The sequence below is a fragment of the Musca autumnalis genome, unplaced genomic scaffold (genome assembly GCF_047663935.1).
Source record: "Musca autumnalis isolate F117 unplaced genomic scaffold, ASM4766393v1 scaffold_1, whole genome shotgun sequence".
NCBI classification, from domain to species: Eukaryota; Metazoa; Arthropoda; class Insecta; order Diptera; family Muscidae; genus Musca; species Musca autumnalis.
This window is the reverse complement of record NW_027411644.1, coordinates 281,500,107-281,515,859: the sequence shown is the minus strand read 5'-3', so window position 1 is coordinate 281,515,859 and position 15,753 is coordinate 281,500,107. Positions and strand designations below refer to the sequence as shown.

Sequence of the window (15,753 nt, the reverse complement as noted above, 5' to 3'; positions counted from 1 at the left end):
TGAGGGGCTTTTGTCACCGTTGAAAAATTTTGATTTTTCCTAGCCAAGGAATCGAACCCTGAAAGTCGGCCATTGCACTACGGTGTATTTTTTTAATTATTTTACTTTATAGCAGAGCTCCATCTAGTGTTAACTAGCCACCGACTAAATATTGTTGCCACCCTTATGTAATCTTCCATTAGCTATGTATGTACATATCTACATCCTTTTTCCGGACATGCGCATTAAAGCTGAAAACACAGATTTTTTGTTATTTTCTTTCATTAGTATTTTGTTTGTTCGATATCAGCTGAAGCCTTACAAGTATTGAAGAGAATTGTTTACAAATGAATTAAAAATAGTGGAAGAAACTAAATAAAATATACTAGGAAATATTCTTAAAACAGTGGACAATATGCAGGATCGATTTATGTTAAGAAATTTGTTATTATTAATTGTTACACTAAGTCAAACACTGGACTTTGGGCTGGCAGTTAAACGTGGCCCCCATCATCCGCGTAGTGAACGTAAAGTGGATCAACATTTAACCCATGAAGAGCAGTAAGTAGACAATTTAGTCAATTAATTTTGATTTGGATTTATGGTTGTCCTACTTTTGCCTTTTAGCCGCATCGAAGATGACTTGAAGGAAATGGGTATAAAAGCTTCGGTTGAAAATATGTCAGAAGAGGAGAAGAATTTCTATTATTTCAAGGTAAATAAAAGAGTAATGTTAAACGACAATATAACTTGCCCATTACAGAAGAGTTTAGTAAGCATAGTGAACGAAAAACAGTCAAGGATTGTAGAAAAAGTTAATAATACTATAAATTGTAAGATTATTACACAGTACAACAAAATTGAACTTTTTTAAACTTACAAGAAAACCCGCACAGATTATAAAATTGTACCGAAAAAAAGAAGGCACGTGTATAGGCGTTTTGAAAGTTTACATCGGGAAGTAACCTAAATAGGTGTGGCAAGTTCCGCCCATTTCTACAGGTTTTGAAATATTCGACATCAGATTCCTTGGAATCCTTGCATTTTAGGTGTTAAGTGTCTTTGGCAATATTACTGACAACAATGCTGGGCATCTTTCTATGAACAAAATTAGCCCTCATGCGAGTCACTAAACGTGTCTTTTTGGTCCTTTTTTCAAAAACGTTTAAAAGCTTCTTTAAAATGTGATCGTATCAGATCAAAATACTGTAGGTCCCCCCATACACCAAAACTCTAAATCGTACCTAAACGCCAGGAATCTGCCAAAAGTAAAATCACGTTTTAGGGTTAATGTTGTACTTTATCTGAGTTCATTAAGTTTTGTCCAACAAGACTTCATTCTAGATAAAAGACGTCAAAGACAAAAATATTCTCCATCAAATTTCAATATAAGTTGCCGAATAAATAGAGATAGAGGAAATGGGTAAATACCCAAATGGTAAATACCCATTAAAATGGGTACATATGGGTAAAAACCCTGGTATTTACCCAATACGTGGGTATAAACTACAGAAACTAAAATCACATAAGTAGTAGATAAGTATAAATATATGCGAAAACGTACTGTTTTAGCAAATTTTAACTCACTATGAATAAAATTACCTTTTTTGGATACGGTTCAAGTTAAAATATGACCAATTTTGGTCCATATTTTGTGGTAAATCTCTCATATATTGTGACAACATTAGTTTGATATTTGAGAGTTTTTAGAGCGGATTGAGAGCGGAAAAACATTAATGCTCGATCGAGATCCAAACTTTATAATATATCAGATGGATTAACCCACGATTTCAGTGGATAATCTTGAGATTTAAGTCCTCCTCAGCAAAGCTATAATTTTTGCATTCATCGTTAAATTTTTCGCACAAGTAACTCCAACAACCAATTTGACATATACAAAGTTTAGTCCGCGTGGTTAAGCCGTTTATCTGGTATTCCTTTTGATTTTCTGTTTGACAGAAAAACAAAATTTTCATTTCAAAATAAAATTTTATTTACCCAAATAAACACCAAAAAAAGAAATTTATCGGGTATTTATTTACCTGGTATTTATCCATGTTTTGGGTAATACCGGGTAGAATCCCATCTATACGAATAAATAAAACATGTATGTATCTACATATATATATATATATATATATATATATATATATATATATATATATATATATATATATATATATATATACGGGGGCGGCTACGCCAGCGCCTATTTTCTCGCAAAATATAAGTGCTAGAAAAATTCCGTTAAAGGCAAAATTGTGAGTTTAATGAAGACCTATCATCTCCCAAAAGTTGGCAGTTGTGTCATAGGTATGATAGCGGACGCACGCGCTTTTGTGTTTTCAGGGTATTGGGAAAAATAATTATGGTAGGTATTTTTTGTGATATCTTCCTTACCTTTTGTGATATCAAAAACACATTTTATACCGTTTGAAGACAACTACTGAAGAACACAAATCCCAATAATTCGCATGAAAAAAACAATTGCAAATGTCAATATATTAATATTTTGAAAAATGTAAGGGGTGGGGCGCCTACGCCATGATAGAGGCGTGGTGGGTTAATGTTAGAAATTTGTCATGTTTAACTTGAATTCTTTATACCATAGATATACCACACTATAATGTGAAGTTAAAATCAAATATTATCCTAAACGTATCTTCTTTTAGTTATATTATGATTTTTGTACCTAAATTCAAGGTACCTACTTCAATTAACCGCTAGAATCGGTTACTTTTTGTGAATTTTAAAATCATTTTTGATTGTTCAAAAGAAAACATGTTCCTTTTTTGCATAATGTTGGTATTTAAGGAAGAAGTATGGTAAATTACGGTTTTAGAGTCCGTTGGAGAATGTTCAATATCGACATTTTGTAAATTCTCAAAAATAATATTTTAATAACAAAATTATGATCATTTATATATTAAAACTTATAGTCAAGATATGAGAACGTTTTGAACAAAAACGTGGCGAAGGCGCCCCATGTTACCATATATCAAGAAAATATATACATCAAGTGTGCCAACAAAACACCCAAATATTTGCTCTGTTCCAGGACCTGCAAGAAGCTACTATTTCTTACTACGATAACATTTTTTCCTTTATGTTATCGGAAAAAATAGTAAAAATGAGTAGATTCTTGCAGTTCTGGAACAGACCAATTTTTGTATAAATTTGTTTTGTTCTTTTTTTCGTGTTGATGCATGAAAGTAACATGCAATTTTGTTTTAGACGAAAGGTGTTAAAAGAAGAAATATTCTACACAAAGTTTTACTGTAAGTCCCAGAACAAACTAGATATCTAAGTAAAACAGTTTGGTAGGAAAATGACGTTAAAAATTAGATATTATAGGTAGAGATGGGAAATGAGTAAATACCCAATAGGTAAATACCCATTATTTTGGGTATATTGGGTAAAAATGGGTAAATACCCTGGTATTTACCCAAATTGTGGGTAAAAACTATTAAATAAGAAATTTTGGACACAATGCAGTCTGAAGTAGTATATGGTCCATTTTATAATAAATGTTATTAATGTACAGTTAAACAGCATACAGAACAAGTTAAAATGATGAAGTAAACATATTTGGTCTGTTCCAGAACTGCAAGAATCTACTAATTTTTACTATTTTTTCCGATAACATAAAGGAAAAAATGTTATCGTAGTAAAAAAAATTGCTTCTTGCAGGTTCTGGAACAGAGCAATTATTGAAACACATTATTTTTGCAATATTAGATCATAACATCACTGTCACTATCAGTTTCACTCAAACACAAATTATGGAAGAGTTAGGCGTAGAGTAGGTAATACCAATAATGGAGACAAATTTAAGATTTCCCCCTCAGGGCATATATTTTTCTGGGAATTACACCTTGGATTTTTTGCTCTATTACAGAGATTCCAATGGTGAGATATGAAACATACTTTTGCAGTAGTATCTGCACTTAATCTGTTTCTCTTTTTGGTGTGGATGCAACTTTGAGGGCTGAATGACCGTTCTGTGGCTGCTGATGTGCATGGAGTAGTCAAAATACGAACCGCTATCCTGCTAAGTTCTTTTGTGACGCAAATACTGTTCCACCATGTAGTAGGAGATATTTCTTGTACGCAGCTCCACACAACATCTTTTGACCACAGATCCTCTCTAGCTTTATAGTTTGCTAGATCCGTCATTACATTTACATTAAATTTTAAAGCCATATCATGAATAAATTCCATTGCGATTAAAATTCAGATGAATTTAAATCATACCCAACGCTATTGGGGTCAAGTACACTTGCTGCCAAATGTATGGGTTTAATCGATTTTTTCATCCTTTTGTCGAAGGATGAAAATAATTTTTTTTTTCATCATCATTAATTTCGTTTGTTGCTGTTAATGAATGTCTTTAAATGCAAAATTCACTCGATGTGTACTGTGTTGATTTGATTCGCAAAAGGTTGTCCATTCAGCCATAAGTTGGAAGAGCTGTAAATTGATGTCTAACGTGTTCCAAAAATATTCCGAGAGTAACAATGATTTTGTTGTTGGACTCAGGGTTATTTTTTCATGGACAGCCAAGGCTTGAAGCGATACTTCACTGTTCACCAAGCTTTTTAATGAAGTAGCATAACTGTCCCATCTCGTTTTAACTGGGAGTTTTAGCTGCTCCCCAGATCCTTTCCACGAGTGGACTTTACTGTATTTAATAGTTTTGATTATATCAATAACTTGTAAAAAACAGTTCTTCAGAGAGGGACATTTTAAAAAGTCTTCGCTAAGCAAATTAAGGCAATGGGCTACACATCTTAGTGGTACTACTTGAGGGTATACCTTTTGGACCTCTTTAAATGCACCCTGCATATTCCCAGCATTATCGCCAGTGAGAGCTATAAACTTGTGCTCACCGTATACATTCATTACTTAAATAATCTCTTCCGCGATATATGTATGCAGAGGTGTGCTTGTTGTTATCAGTTGCCAAGCTTCGGACAAACACCATCACGGGCTTTGAGATTAAAAAGTTGATTACACTTTCACTGCGCAGATTGCTCCAACCGCCACACTGCAGATGCATGTAACTTGCTGCCTTCACTTGCTCAGTAATGTTTTTTGAAGTTTCATCATATATATTGTTCAAGTACTTGCTGGAAATTGTCTTTCTATTTAGTAACTTAAATGAAGGATTCAATTCTTCGAAAAAATGCTGCCAAAGTGGATGCTCAACCATTGAAAAAGGAGCTCCAGGTACAATAATTGTTCTGGCAAGTTTCTCTTGAAGGCTCTCTTTGTATTCATCGCATATTTTGAGGCTCGAGTTTGACTGTGAAAGAGGAGTTAAAACATCACTGTAGTGGTTTGAATTTTGCAATTGGGTGTTTTGTTCACTTGGAATCATTTCACTTCTTAACGTAATTGGGTACTTGACGCAGCTGACCAAATGTTTTGCAATTTTGTTAACATTTGGAAATTTATAAGCTGTGTTGAAATATATGCAAAGAACTGCTTTTGAGTTGTTTGGATTTGTTGCAAAATGCTTCCATATTCGTTCATTTTTAGGTCTTCCCATCTTAAAAACGATTAAATTTTATTGTTCCATTTTTAACGGTCTTTAGGTATTAACGCATACCTCATCCACAGTTCAAACAGATTTTTGTATTACAAGCACAATACTTTTTTTTAGCGGTTCTTACTTTTATTTGAAATTATTTTTCAATTGACAACTTAAAATTCTTTTTGTTTGTTTTGTTGTTTTTTATATTTTTTAAATACCCAAATAAACACCCTGAAAGGGTATTTAAATGGTATTTACCAAGTATTTACCCATATTTTGGGTAAATACCGGGTAGAGTCCCATCTATAATTGTAGGTAGACATTATTTGTTAAATTTTAAACTCTTAATTAAAATTTATTTCATACTGAGTTAAAATCTCCTAAAATACTTAAATTTTTGGAGATTGTGTCAAAAAAAAAAAGGAAATATTTCAAATCAAATTTAATTATGAGTCTCTGAACAAAAAAAATTTGTAGCTGTAATATTTAACTTCTCCAGAAGCTTTCGATTGTTTATATATGATTTAGCACCACATTCTACCGTTTTTATTCACATTATGGTTATCTGCGGTCACAAAATATATTTTATTGATGTTTTTCATAATAAATTCTTTCAGAAGATTATGTGTGCTCAATCCAAACTGTTTTTGGAATATCTATGGTGAATATATATAGAGAAAATATTGATAATCCAGATCGGATTATCAGGTTCCTGATATTGTGTGTGAAAATGCGGGGATAGTCTACGGCTATTGTCCAGTGAATATATATCTGACATACGAGTCCTAACATACGAGTACATGATTTTGGCATGGTCCTAAATACTATAATGATGGCAGCTACTACTGCTCTGATAAAATTGAAAAGTTAAACAAATTATTTCTACCTATAATATCTAATTTTGTAACGTCATTTTCTTAAAGTATTTTATATGCTGTTTATATTAGAGCTTTTTGCAGGGTTAACCTTCTTTATGAGGATTTGTTTGAAATATAAGCAATGGAATTGACATTTCGACACCTCCAAATAATAGTATGCTAAGTCTAAAAAGTGAGTTTTGCAGGAGAAGCTCTCAAAGTTTGGAAATTTTGTTGAACTTCAGTACTATGCTAAGTCAATATTTGTTTATAACTTCTGTTCGGATTGACCGATCATTACCAAAATTATACAGAATTTAAGTTAAAGGGCGTTCGACACCTCCAAATAATAGTTTGCTAGTTCTGAAAAGCGAGTTTTGCAGGACAAGGTCTAAAAGTTTGGAAATTTCTTTGACCTTCAGTACTATGCTAAGTAAATATTTGTTTATAACTTCTGTTCGGATTGTCCGAACATTACCAAAATTTGACAGAATTTAAGTTAAGGACGTTAAATATAAAAATGTAAAGAACTTGAAAACATGCTAAGTCGACTTAGCATACTATTGTTTGGAGGCGTCGATTTAAAACCCAGTCGGTTTGTTAAATCCGGTTATATATAAACGGGGTATTACTTAGATAACTAGTTTGTTCTGGGGCTTACAGTGAAACTTTCTCCATATTTGCATTAGGCAATTTTCCTTGCGGCAATTGTCCGTTTGATGGAGAGAGAGGTGAGGTATATGGTAACCCTTTGCCTCTCATCACTCTCTCTCACCAACAAACTGACAATTGCCGCAAGGAAAATTGCCTAATGTAAATATGGACTTTGTATAGAATATTTTTATACCCTCAGCCTTTAGGCTACGAAGGGTATATACACTTTCATACGGGCAAAATGTGCCTCATCGAAATAATGGTTTTAGACCCCAAGTATGTTTGGACGAAATATGTTTCAGACAATTTGGAGTTGATTGAGCAATGTCCGTCCGTCTGTCTGTCTGGCTGGCTGGAGCGCACGATAACTCTCGAAGGGATGAACCAATTCGGTTCAAATTTTGGCTTTCGTAATATTTTGTCCAAACTTAGTTTAAGTTCGAAGATGAGCTATATCGGTCCACTCCTTCCGGTGCCTCCCCCACAAAAGTTCGAAAATGTTCGGAAAATTTGTACGCACGATAACTCTTGAAGGGTGTAACCGATTTGGTCCATATTTTGCCCATCGTGGAGCGTGTACCAGACTTAGATCAGGTTTTAATATGGACTCAATCGCTCCACTCCGTCGGTACATCCCACACAAAATTTTGGAAAAGTTCAGTTTAGGAACATCTCTCGAATCGCTTTGATTTTTGATTTAGCAACTTTAATTCACTGCCCTCCATACGACGGTATAAGTTTCATCAGGGGCAAGTCCATACTTCCTGAGAAAATAGCCTGAAAGTTGCAAAAAACCCCTATGACACCGTGTGAGGAGGTTGGAGGGCAAAATAACTCTCGAACAGGTCTGCCGATTCGGTCCAAAGTTTGGCCTTAGTAATATTTTGTCCAAACATAGTTTAAGTTCGAAGATAAGCCATATCGGTCCACTCCTTCAGGTACCTCCCCCACAAAAGTTCAAAAATGTTCGGAAAAATTGTGCGTACGATAACCCTTGAAGAGAGTGGCCGAATTGGTCCATACTTTACACATCCTAATATATCTACCAGATATAGATCAGGTTCAAATATGGACTATATTTGTCCACTCCATCCGGTACCTCCCACTCAAAATTTCGGATACATGTTCACTTTAAGACCTGCTTTCGAATCACTTTGATTTTTGTTGAAGCAACTTGCATTGCTGCCTCAATTGCGATTGTAAAAGTTGTTTCAGGGGCAAGTTCATACTTCTTGAGCAAACATCCCTGAAGGTCTAAAAAACCCCTATGGTACCATATATAGTGGATGGAGATCCATTCTTTTTAGTATCTCCTCCGCAAAACTTTTGATATTAAAACCTAATCAACATTTTTGTCAGTTCAAACGCACAAAATTTTTAAAACTCCCTAAATACATGCGTTTTTTGGAAAAAAAATGTTTCAATATACACAGGCTGAGGGTATATCTCTGTCGGCAAAGCCGACTGATACTTTTTTACTTGTTTCTTTTAACACCTTTCGTATAAAACAAAATTTCATGTTACTTTCATGCATCAACTCGAAAAAAGAACGAAACAAATTTATTCAAAAACAAGTAAGCAAAGGCTATAGTTGGACGGGGCCGACCATGTAATACCCTACACCTTTACCCCTGGCTTAGCTGTCCACATATCAAAATTTCTTTATGGAACAAATAAACTTATTGTAAGAAATACATTTGTGGATTCTAGAACCGTATCACACTAAGCTTAAATAATAACATAATAATTGTTTCACATCCCAAAAGGGACAACGCTTAATGATATGAAACACACAGCTTATCTCCGAGTCCGAAAGGCGTGTCCTAGGACACCACTTGTAGAGTAGTTTTACATGACTGAAATACTCAGAAAATGTCGCAAACCTTACTAAAGGATATTTTGCAACCGTTGAAAATTTGATTTTGCTGGTGGGGGAATCCAATTGGACAATTAAAACGTTAGGGCACCATGTAATTTGCAATAACGCAACAACTGGGAATGGGAAAATGTGGTTCTCTATATCAAACCCATTATATATTAAGCAGTAGGTCCGTTATCTAGCAGACATTTTATTGCAATTTTCATCTGGGGGAAGATCAGGAGTTCCATTTTCAGGAAATAAAATATAGACCAAAAATATTTTTTTTGTATTTTTCATACAAAATAGACCAAAAATAATACCAGATCATCATCCAAAATTGTAAGCATTTTCCACTACCTAAACTCTTTCCTCGTGCTAAATTTCGTGATTATTGGGCTATAATTGCGACCTCTAGCGTGTTTATGATACACTAAAAACAAATAACAGGGTATATTAGGATGTAACTCTGTTATCTTATCATGTAAACCAACACAATTGACATCAATAGAAAGGTCAAGCGTTCCTCTTTCAAGTATAGCTTACTTGCTCGGAATGTCTCTACCAGGAATAAAGATATAAGCTGTATATTAGAAATTTTCACAATTTTCACACAAAAGTTTTGGTCCATTTAACCCTTCAAATATTATCTGATCACCATCTTAAATTGCAAACTTCTTCTTTGTCATATACTCTTACCTTATTCAAAATTTCGAGGCGATCCGCCTATTATTGCGACCTACAGTGCATCTACAAAATCGGATAAAAATTATGTTTTTGGTGCATTTCACCCGCTAAATATTTCACGATCATCACCAATTCAAATATCGATCTATACCAAATTTCGTGACGATGGGTCCATAATTGCGGCCTGGAGTTTGATTACAATTTATAATGGACAGACGGACGGACGGACACACATCTCAAAATCGCTTTATCTCGCCGAGATATCAAGATTGGTATACCACATTGAGGGTCTCCGATGAATATTTCGCGGTGTTACATGAATTTTTACCAAAACAAACTTGGCAAACTTGATGTATATATTTTCTTGATATATATAGTAGATACATACTTCATTTATTCGGCGACTTATATTGAAATTTGATGGAGAATATTTTTGTCTTTGAAATCTTCTATCTAGAATGAAGTCTTGTGCGACAAAACTTAATAAACTCACATAAAGTACAACATTAACCCGAAAACGTGAGTTTACTTTTGGCAGATTCCTGGCGTTTAGGTACGGTTTAGAATTTTTGTATATTCGGGGACCTATAGTAACATTTTATGACAAATAATTTTGTAGAATATTTTGATCTGATACGATCACATTTTAAAGGAGTTTTTTAAACGTTTTTGAAAAAGGGACCAAAAAGACACGTTTAGTGACTCGCATGAGGGTTAATTTTTTCTTAAAAAGATATCGCGCATTGTTGTCAGTAATATTGCCAAAGACACTTTATACCTAAAATGCAAGGATTCCAAGGAATCAGTTGTCGAATATTTCAAAACCTGTAGAAATGGGCGGAACTTGCACTGATAGTGTATGGAGGCCTTTACTTTTTTGCAGAAATAGAACATGTGACCAAACCAAAGAGATCAGGATTTCTTCATTTTTTTACATGTTAATCGTTCATATTTTTTTAAATTTTTACAGATTCATGATGGTGACAATAACAATGCATTGGATGGTTTGGAACTACTGCAAGCTGCTATGCATCAGGATGATCATTTTAAGAAAATCGATCGCGATAATTTCATACAAAATGCCAATGATGAACTGAATCATATAATAGGTAAGTTGTCAGAATATAAGCACAACTATGAAAAAATTTGTTGCTTTACATTTTTCCACATGTTTACTCCATCGAAGCATGCGTGAACCGCCTTTGTAGCTGGTTCACCATCGCTCATTCTTATGATATGACCTAACCAACTCAATCGTTGTATCACAATACGTTTAACTATACTGATGTCGTTGTACGAGGGCTGCACGAAAACCACCTGGCCTAGGCAACATCGCGTATTGCCAGGCGCCAATTGAAATATTTTTTGGAAAGTTTTTGGCCTAGACTCACTCAGTTTGTCGTACAACCATGTTATGTATTGTTTACAGTGACTAGAAAAAATCATTTAGCAGAAAAAAATGGAACATAATCGTCCATGAATTTTTCACAACTTTCGACGTAGATAATCACCACAAGAGTGTATAGATCAAATTAAATCTTTGTATGCCGATAAAGGACCATCCTATAAGACTATGAAAAACTGGTTTAATGAATTCAACCATGCTCGGTACTCGCCAAAAAACAAAGGTCGTGAGGGTCGACCAAAATCGGTCGTTGTGCCAGAAAAAATAATGCCGTGCAGGAACGGATAATGCGAGATCGTCATGTAAAACACAGTGAGATAGAGGCATCCTTGGGCATTTCTTCCACCAGCTAACATTTGATATTGCATAAACACATGGCCGCAAAAATGGATTTTTCTCGTTAGATCCTGCAAAATTGGACAATCGCTCAAAAAAGACTCCTGTGAATTGGTTCAAAGAAATTGTGCATAAAATCGATCGCGGTGCTTCAAACGACGTTTCTAAGATCGTCACAGACGACGGAGCTAGGATCTATGCTTTTGAGTCTGAAACCAAGCAGGAATCGACCGTTTGGGTCTTTGAAAGCTTGCCAAATCCAACGAAAGTTGTTCATGGAAGAAGACCTTCGAAGCAAATGGTAGCCTGTTTCTTCGGCAAAAGTGACCGTGTAGCGACTATACGGCTTGAGAAATGTAGGACGGTTAATTCTGAGAGGTACACTACAATTTGTTTGACAGAAGTCTCCTGAGAAATTCGAAAAACGAACAAGAGAAAACGGATCATTCTGCATCATGACAATGCGAGCTTTCACACAAACGTGTTTGACCGAGCAAAACGTGGAATTGATGGGTCATCCGCCGTACAGCCTTGACTGGGGATCCAATGACTTCATTTGATTCCAGAATATCAAGAAAAAAAGGCGTGGTTAACGATTTTCGTCGCCAGAAGGTGCTGTAAAAGCGTTCAAAAACCATGTTTTGGAGGTGTCTCAATCAAGCCACTGTAAACAACCCAACACATGGTCGTACGTCAAACTGTGCTGTCCATTTGACTACGTGGCTTCTGTTACAATATGGGTGACTAACGAAAACGATATGGATACTTGTCAAGTACTCATCTCTGGGTTCATCCAGGTGCATAAGTATCAAGCATAAGATTACTCATGGGCCCAACGCTTTGGATGATTTTGCGTTTCGGATGACATCTGCTAATCTCTTATCGTAAACTAGCAAAGTGCCCGCTACTTCGTATGCGGAAAGGATATAAAAAACAAATTAACAATATATAATATGGAAATGGCGAACACTGAAAATTGTATTGTACTTATACCAATTATAATCAATATTTATTGTTATTTTAGTACAGTTCGTAATGCTTTAGTTCGATTTTCAAAAAAATCAGCCGTATATCACTCTTACTTGTTAACAGCGAGAACAATATTGCACACCAATACTCACACTAAATCCAAAAAATGCAGATTCCAGCACTTTCGCTACACCCCACAACAAATTGAGCGTCATTATGTACTCTTCGGACCCATAAGTACGATTTTCCAAAACTACCTCAATCCTTCACTTCACCAGTAGTGCGATTCTCTAACTCATATTTTGAGTTACCGACAATTGTCGGTAAATTTGAAATGCTTATAATTTCGGTAATTACCGATGTTTTTCTGTAAGTTAGCGACGAATAAAAAGCAGTCGTGCAGTTCTACCGATAGCAAGATTGTTTTCAACTTTTATTTGAACTTTTCATTCATAATTTTGCGTTTTTTTAACCGATTTTTGTCGGTAAATCAAAAAATGTGTTAGAAAATCGCACTACAGTAACCTTAATTCCAAAAAACACTCAAACTCAAATTGTACCATTTGGTATATTTCGTGCCCATAAGTACGAATTTTAAAAACTACCTTACCAAATTCCAGCTCTATCCGTGAATTCCAAATTTCAGATTCCAAATCCCAATTGTACCAAATTTAGTACTTTTCGTACCCATAAGTACGAATTTCCAAAACTACCACAATCCTACCCTCCAACAGAAATCTCAATACCACATTTCAGGATTCTAGGTCTATCCGTTGATCCAAATCCAAATTATACCAAATTTAGTGCTTTTCGTATCCATAAGTACGAATTTCCAAAACTACCTCAATCCTACACTTCAACATTAATCTCAATTACGAATTTAAGGTTTCCAGCTCTATTCGTTCACCCAAATCCAAACTGTACCAAATGTAGTATTTTTCTTACCCTTAAGTAAGAATATGCAAAACTAACTCCATCTTACACCCCAAATCCAAATTTGGTACTTTTTGTACCCATAAGTACGAATTTTCAAAACTACTTCTATTTTACACTCCAAATGTTGCCTACGAAGTACGAATTTCCAAAATATCTCAATCCCACACTCTAACATCAATGTTAATTCGAAATTTCCGGGCTACAGCTCTATCCGTTTACCCTAAATCCAAATTGTACCAAATTTAGTACCACTTAGTACGTTTCGAAATCTTAAGTACGAATTTTCAAAACAACTTCCATTCTACAATCAAACAGTAGCCAATCTTATACTCCAGCAGCAATTTTTATTCTAAATTTCAGAAATTCAGCTCTATCCAATGACCGAAATCTTAATTGTACCAAATTTATTACTTTTCGTAACCCATAAGTACGAATTTCCAAATTATCTCCATCCCATGCTACAACATCAATCTTAATTCAATATTTCAGGATTCCAGCTCTATACGTTCATCCTCAATCCAAATTGTACAAAATTTAGTACCATATAGTACTTGTCGTACCCATAAGTAATAATTTTGAAAACTACTACTAAAATACCAAATTTAGTACCATTTAGTACTTTTCGTACCCATAAGTACGAATTTTCAAAACTACTTCCATTTTACTCTCCAACGGAAGCCTTAGTTCAAAATTTAAGGACTCCAGCTCTATCCGTTCAACCTAAATTCAAATTGTACAAAATTTAGTACCATTTAGTTCTTTTCGTACCCATAAGTACGAATTTTTAAAAGTACATCCATTTTACTCTCCAACTGTAGTCTTAGTTCAAAATTTCAGGGTTCCAGCTCTATCCGTTCGCCCAAATCATAATTGTACCAAATTTAGTAACATTTAGTACTTTTCGTACCCATAAGTACGAATTTTCAAAACTACTTCCCTTTTACTCTCCAACAGCCTTAATTCAAAATTTCAGGATTCCAGCTCTATCCGTTCGCCCGAATCATAATTGTACCAAAATTCGTACCATTTAGTACTTTTCGTACACATGTGTACACTTTTCCCAAACCACTTCCATATGTCAACCGTACTTTTTAACCTTGATTCTAACACCAAATTTCAACATTTAACCTTTATCCGTTCACAAAATACGAATTGGCAAAAAATTTAGTACACTTTAGTACTTTTCGTACACTTATAGTTCGAATTTCTAAAAACCCTCTGGTACATCTTTCCTACACTCCATCAGTGACTTTCATTCCAAATTTCAAAGTTCTAGCTCTACCGGTTCGCCAAATACAAACGGTACCATATTTAGTACCTTTTAGTACTTTTCGTACCCTTCCAGTTCGAATTTCCAAAAACCCAGCCTTATCTGACCCCTTCGGACCAAGAGTGATCCACACTCAAAATTTCAGGATTCTAGCTTCAGCCGTTTCGCCTGGGCGTTGATGAATCAATCAGTCAGTCAGTCAATCACTTTACTCTTTTATTAATATAGATTGCTGTGGTACCTTCTCGGCTGAGATGGCTTTTATACGGCATAGCACACTCTTTTTCACCCTATCATTCTCGGTGTGCTTTATAAATTGTCGGTTAAAATAAAACGCACACCTCTTCGAATCTGTCACTGTCGCCGTTGCAATTGAATGACGGGAACAATGAGTTTACGGTGCGATGTAAGATGCTTCGTTTGTTGCTGTCATGGCAGTTATAATACAGGGCGACACCTTTAAGTGTTGTTTTACCCCTTTCCCAATCCATCGTATTTCATGTATGACAGTAATATCGGCCAATGCGTAAACTGGACCCGTTCAAGTGTTTTCCTTGTAATATTTGAAATATTGTGGATTTTATTCAGTAGATTGTGTTAATTAGATCTGTGTGGAATAATAAGGTCCCACAAATGCCTTTAAGCTTACGCTGGAAACTTCCAAAACTTTTTTCCATCGAAAATGTTTTTTTGTTTGTTTTAAATTAGGGATCTGTTGATAAGACACCACCACTCTTGTTATTGTTTTTTGTTTTTTTATAGTCAGGGAATAAGGGTATTTAGGTGTCGTCAAGGCCGATTGATTATTTTTTACTTGTTTGTATTAAATACTTTAAAATATATTTTATTTTATTTTTTATATCATAAAGTTTGCAAGTTTTTACACATTTATTTTTTATTTCAGATGTCATTGACGAATTCCTGTTAATTGCCGATGCCAATAAGGATGGATTTTTGCATTACAACGAATATGTTCAGGCGGTAACTGGTACGGCACACTAATAAAAGCAGCGTGCTGAACGTCAACGTGCAATATCTACAACTTTTGCATTTATCATTTTTCATCATTTGATTTGCAAAGACTGCTCAAAAAAAAAGATTCAATGGAGGATCGCCAATATAAAATGACATTTAGCAAGCACCCCGAAACAATAATTTGAGAATCATAAATTCTCCTTGACTCGTAAAATTTTTTACAGCTATCGTTATTTTTTTATTGATTTCTATGAAAAACATACATACATTTAATGCTCAAAGGAAAAAGAA

General features: G+C 34.8%; 1 protein-coding gene across 1 annotated transcript; it reads left to right on the top strand.

Moving 5' to 3' along the window:
* Positions 1-262: 262 nt before the first annotated feature.
* On the top strand, positions 263-15,527 carry LOC141389609 (lymphotoxin beta receptor inhibitor). The gene is made up of 4 exons (XM_073961394.1): positions 263-540; positions 607-694; positions 10,542-10,680; positions 15,392-15,527. Exons 1-4 carry the CDS (start codon positions 395-397, stop codon positions 15,487-15,489), a joined length of 471 nt encoding a protein of 156 aa, XP_073817495.1. The 5' UTR covers positions 263-394; the 3' UTR covers positions 15,490-15,527.
* Positions 15,528-15,753: the final 226 nt, after the last annotated feature.

What these genes read in the sequence shown, in the direction of transcription:
- LOC141389609 (XM_073961394.1), top strand. Translation starts at nt 395, where the DNA reads ATGCAGGATCGATTTATGTTAAGAAATTTGTTATTATTAATTGTTACA. An exon ending in AGAATTTCTATTATTTCAAG is followed by an intron (nt 695 to 10,541) that starts GTAAATAAAAGA and finishes AAATTTTTACAG; the next exon opens with ATTCATGATGGTGACAATAA. An exon ending in TGAACTGAATCATATAATAG is followed by an intron (nt 10,681 to 15,391) that starts GTAAGTTGTCAG and finishes TTTTTATTTCAG; the next exon opens with ATGTCATTGACGAATTCCTG.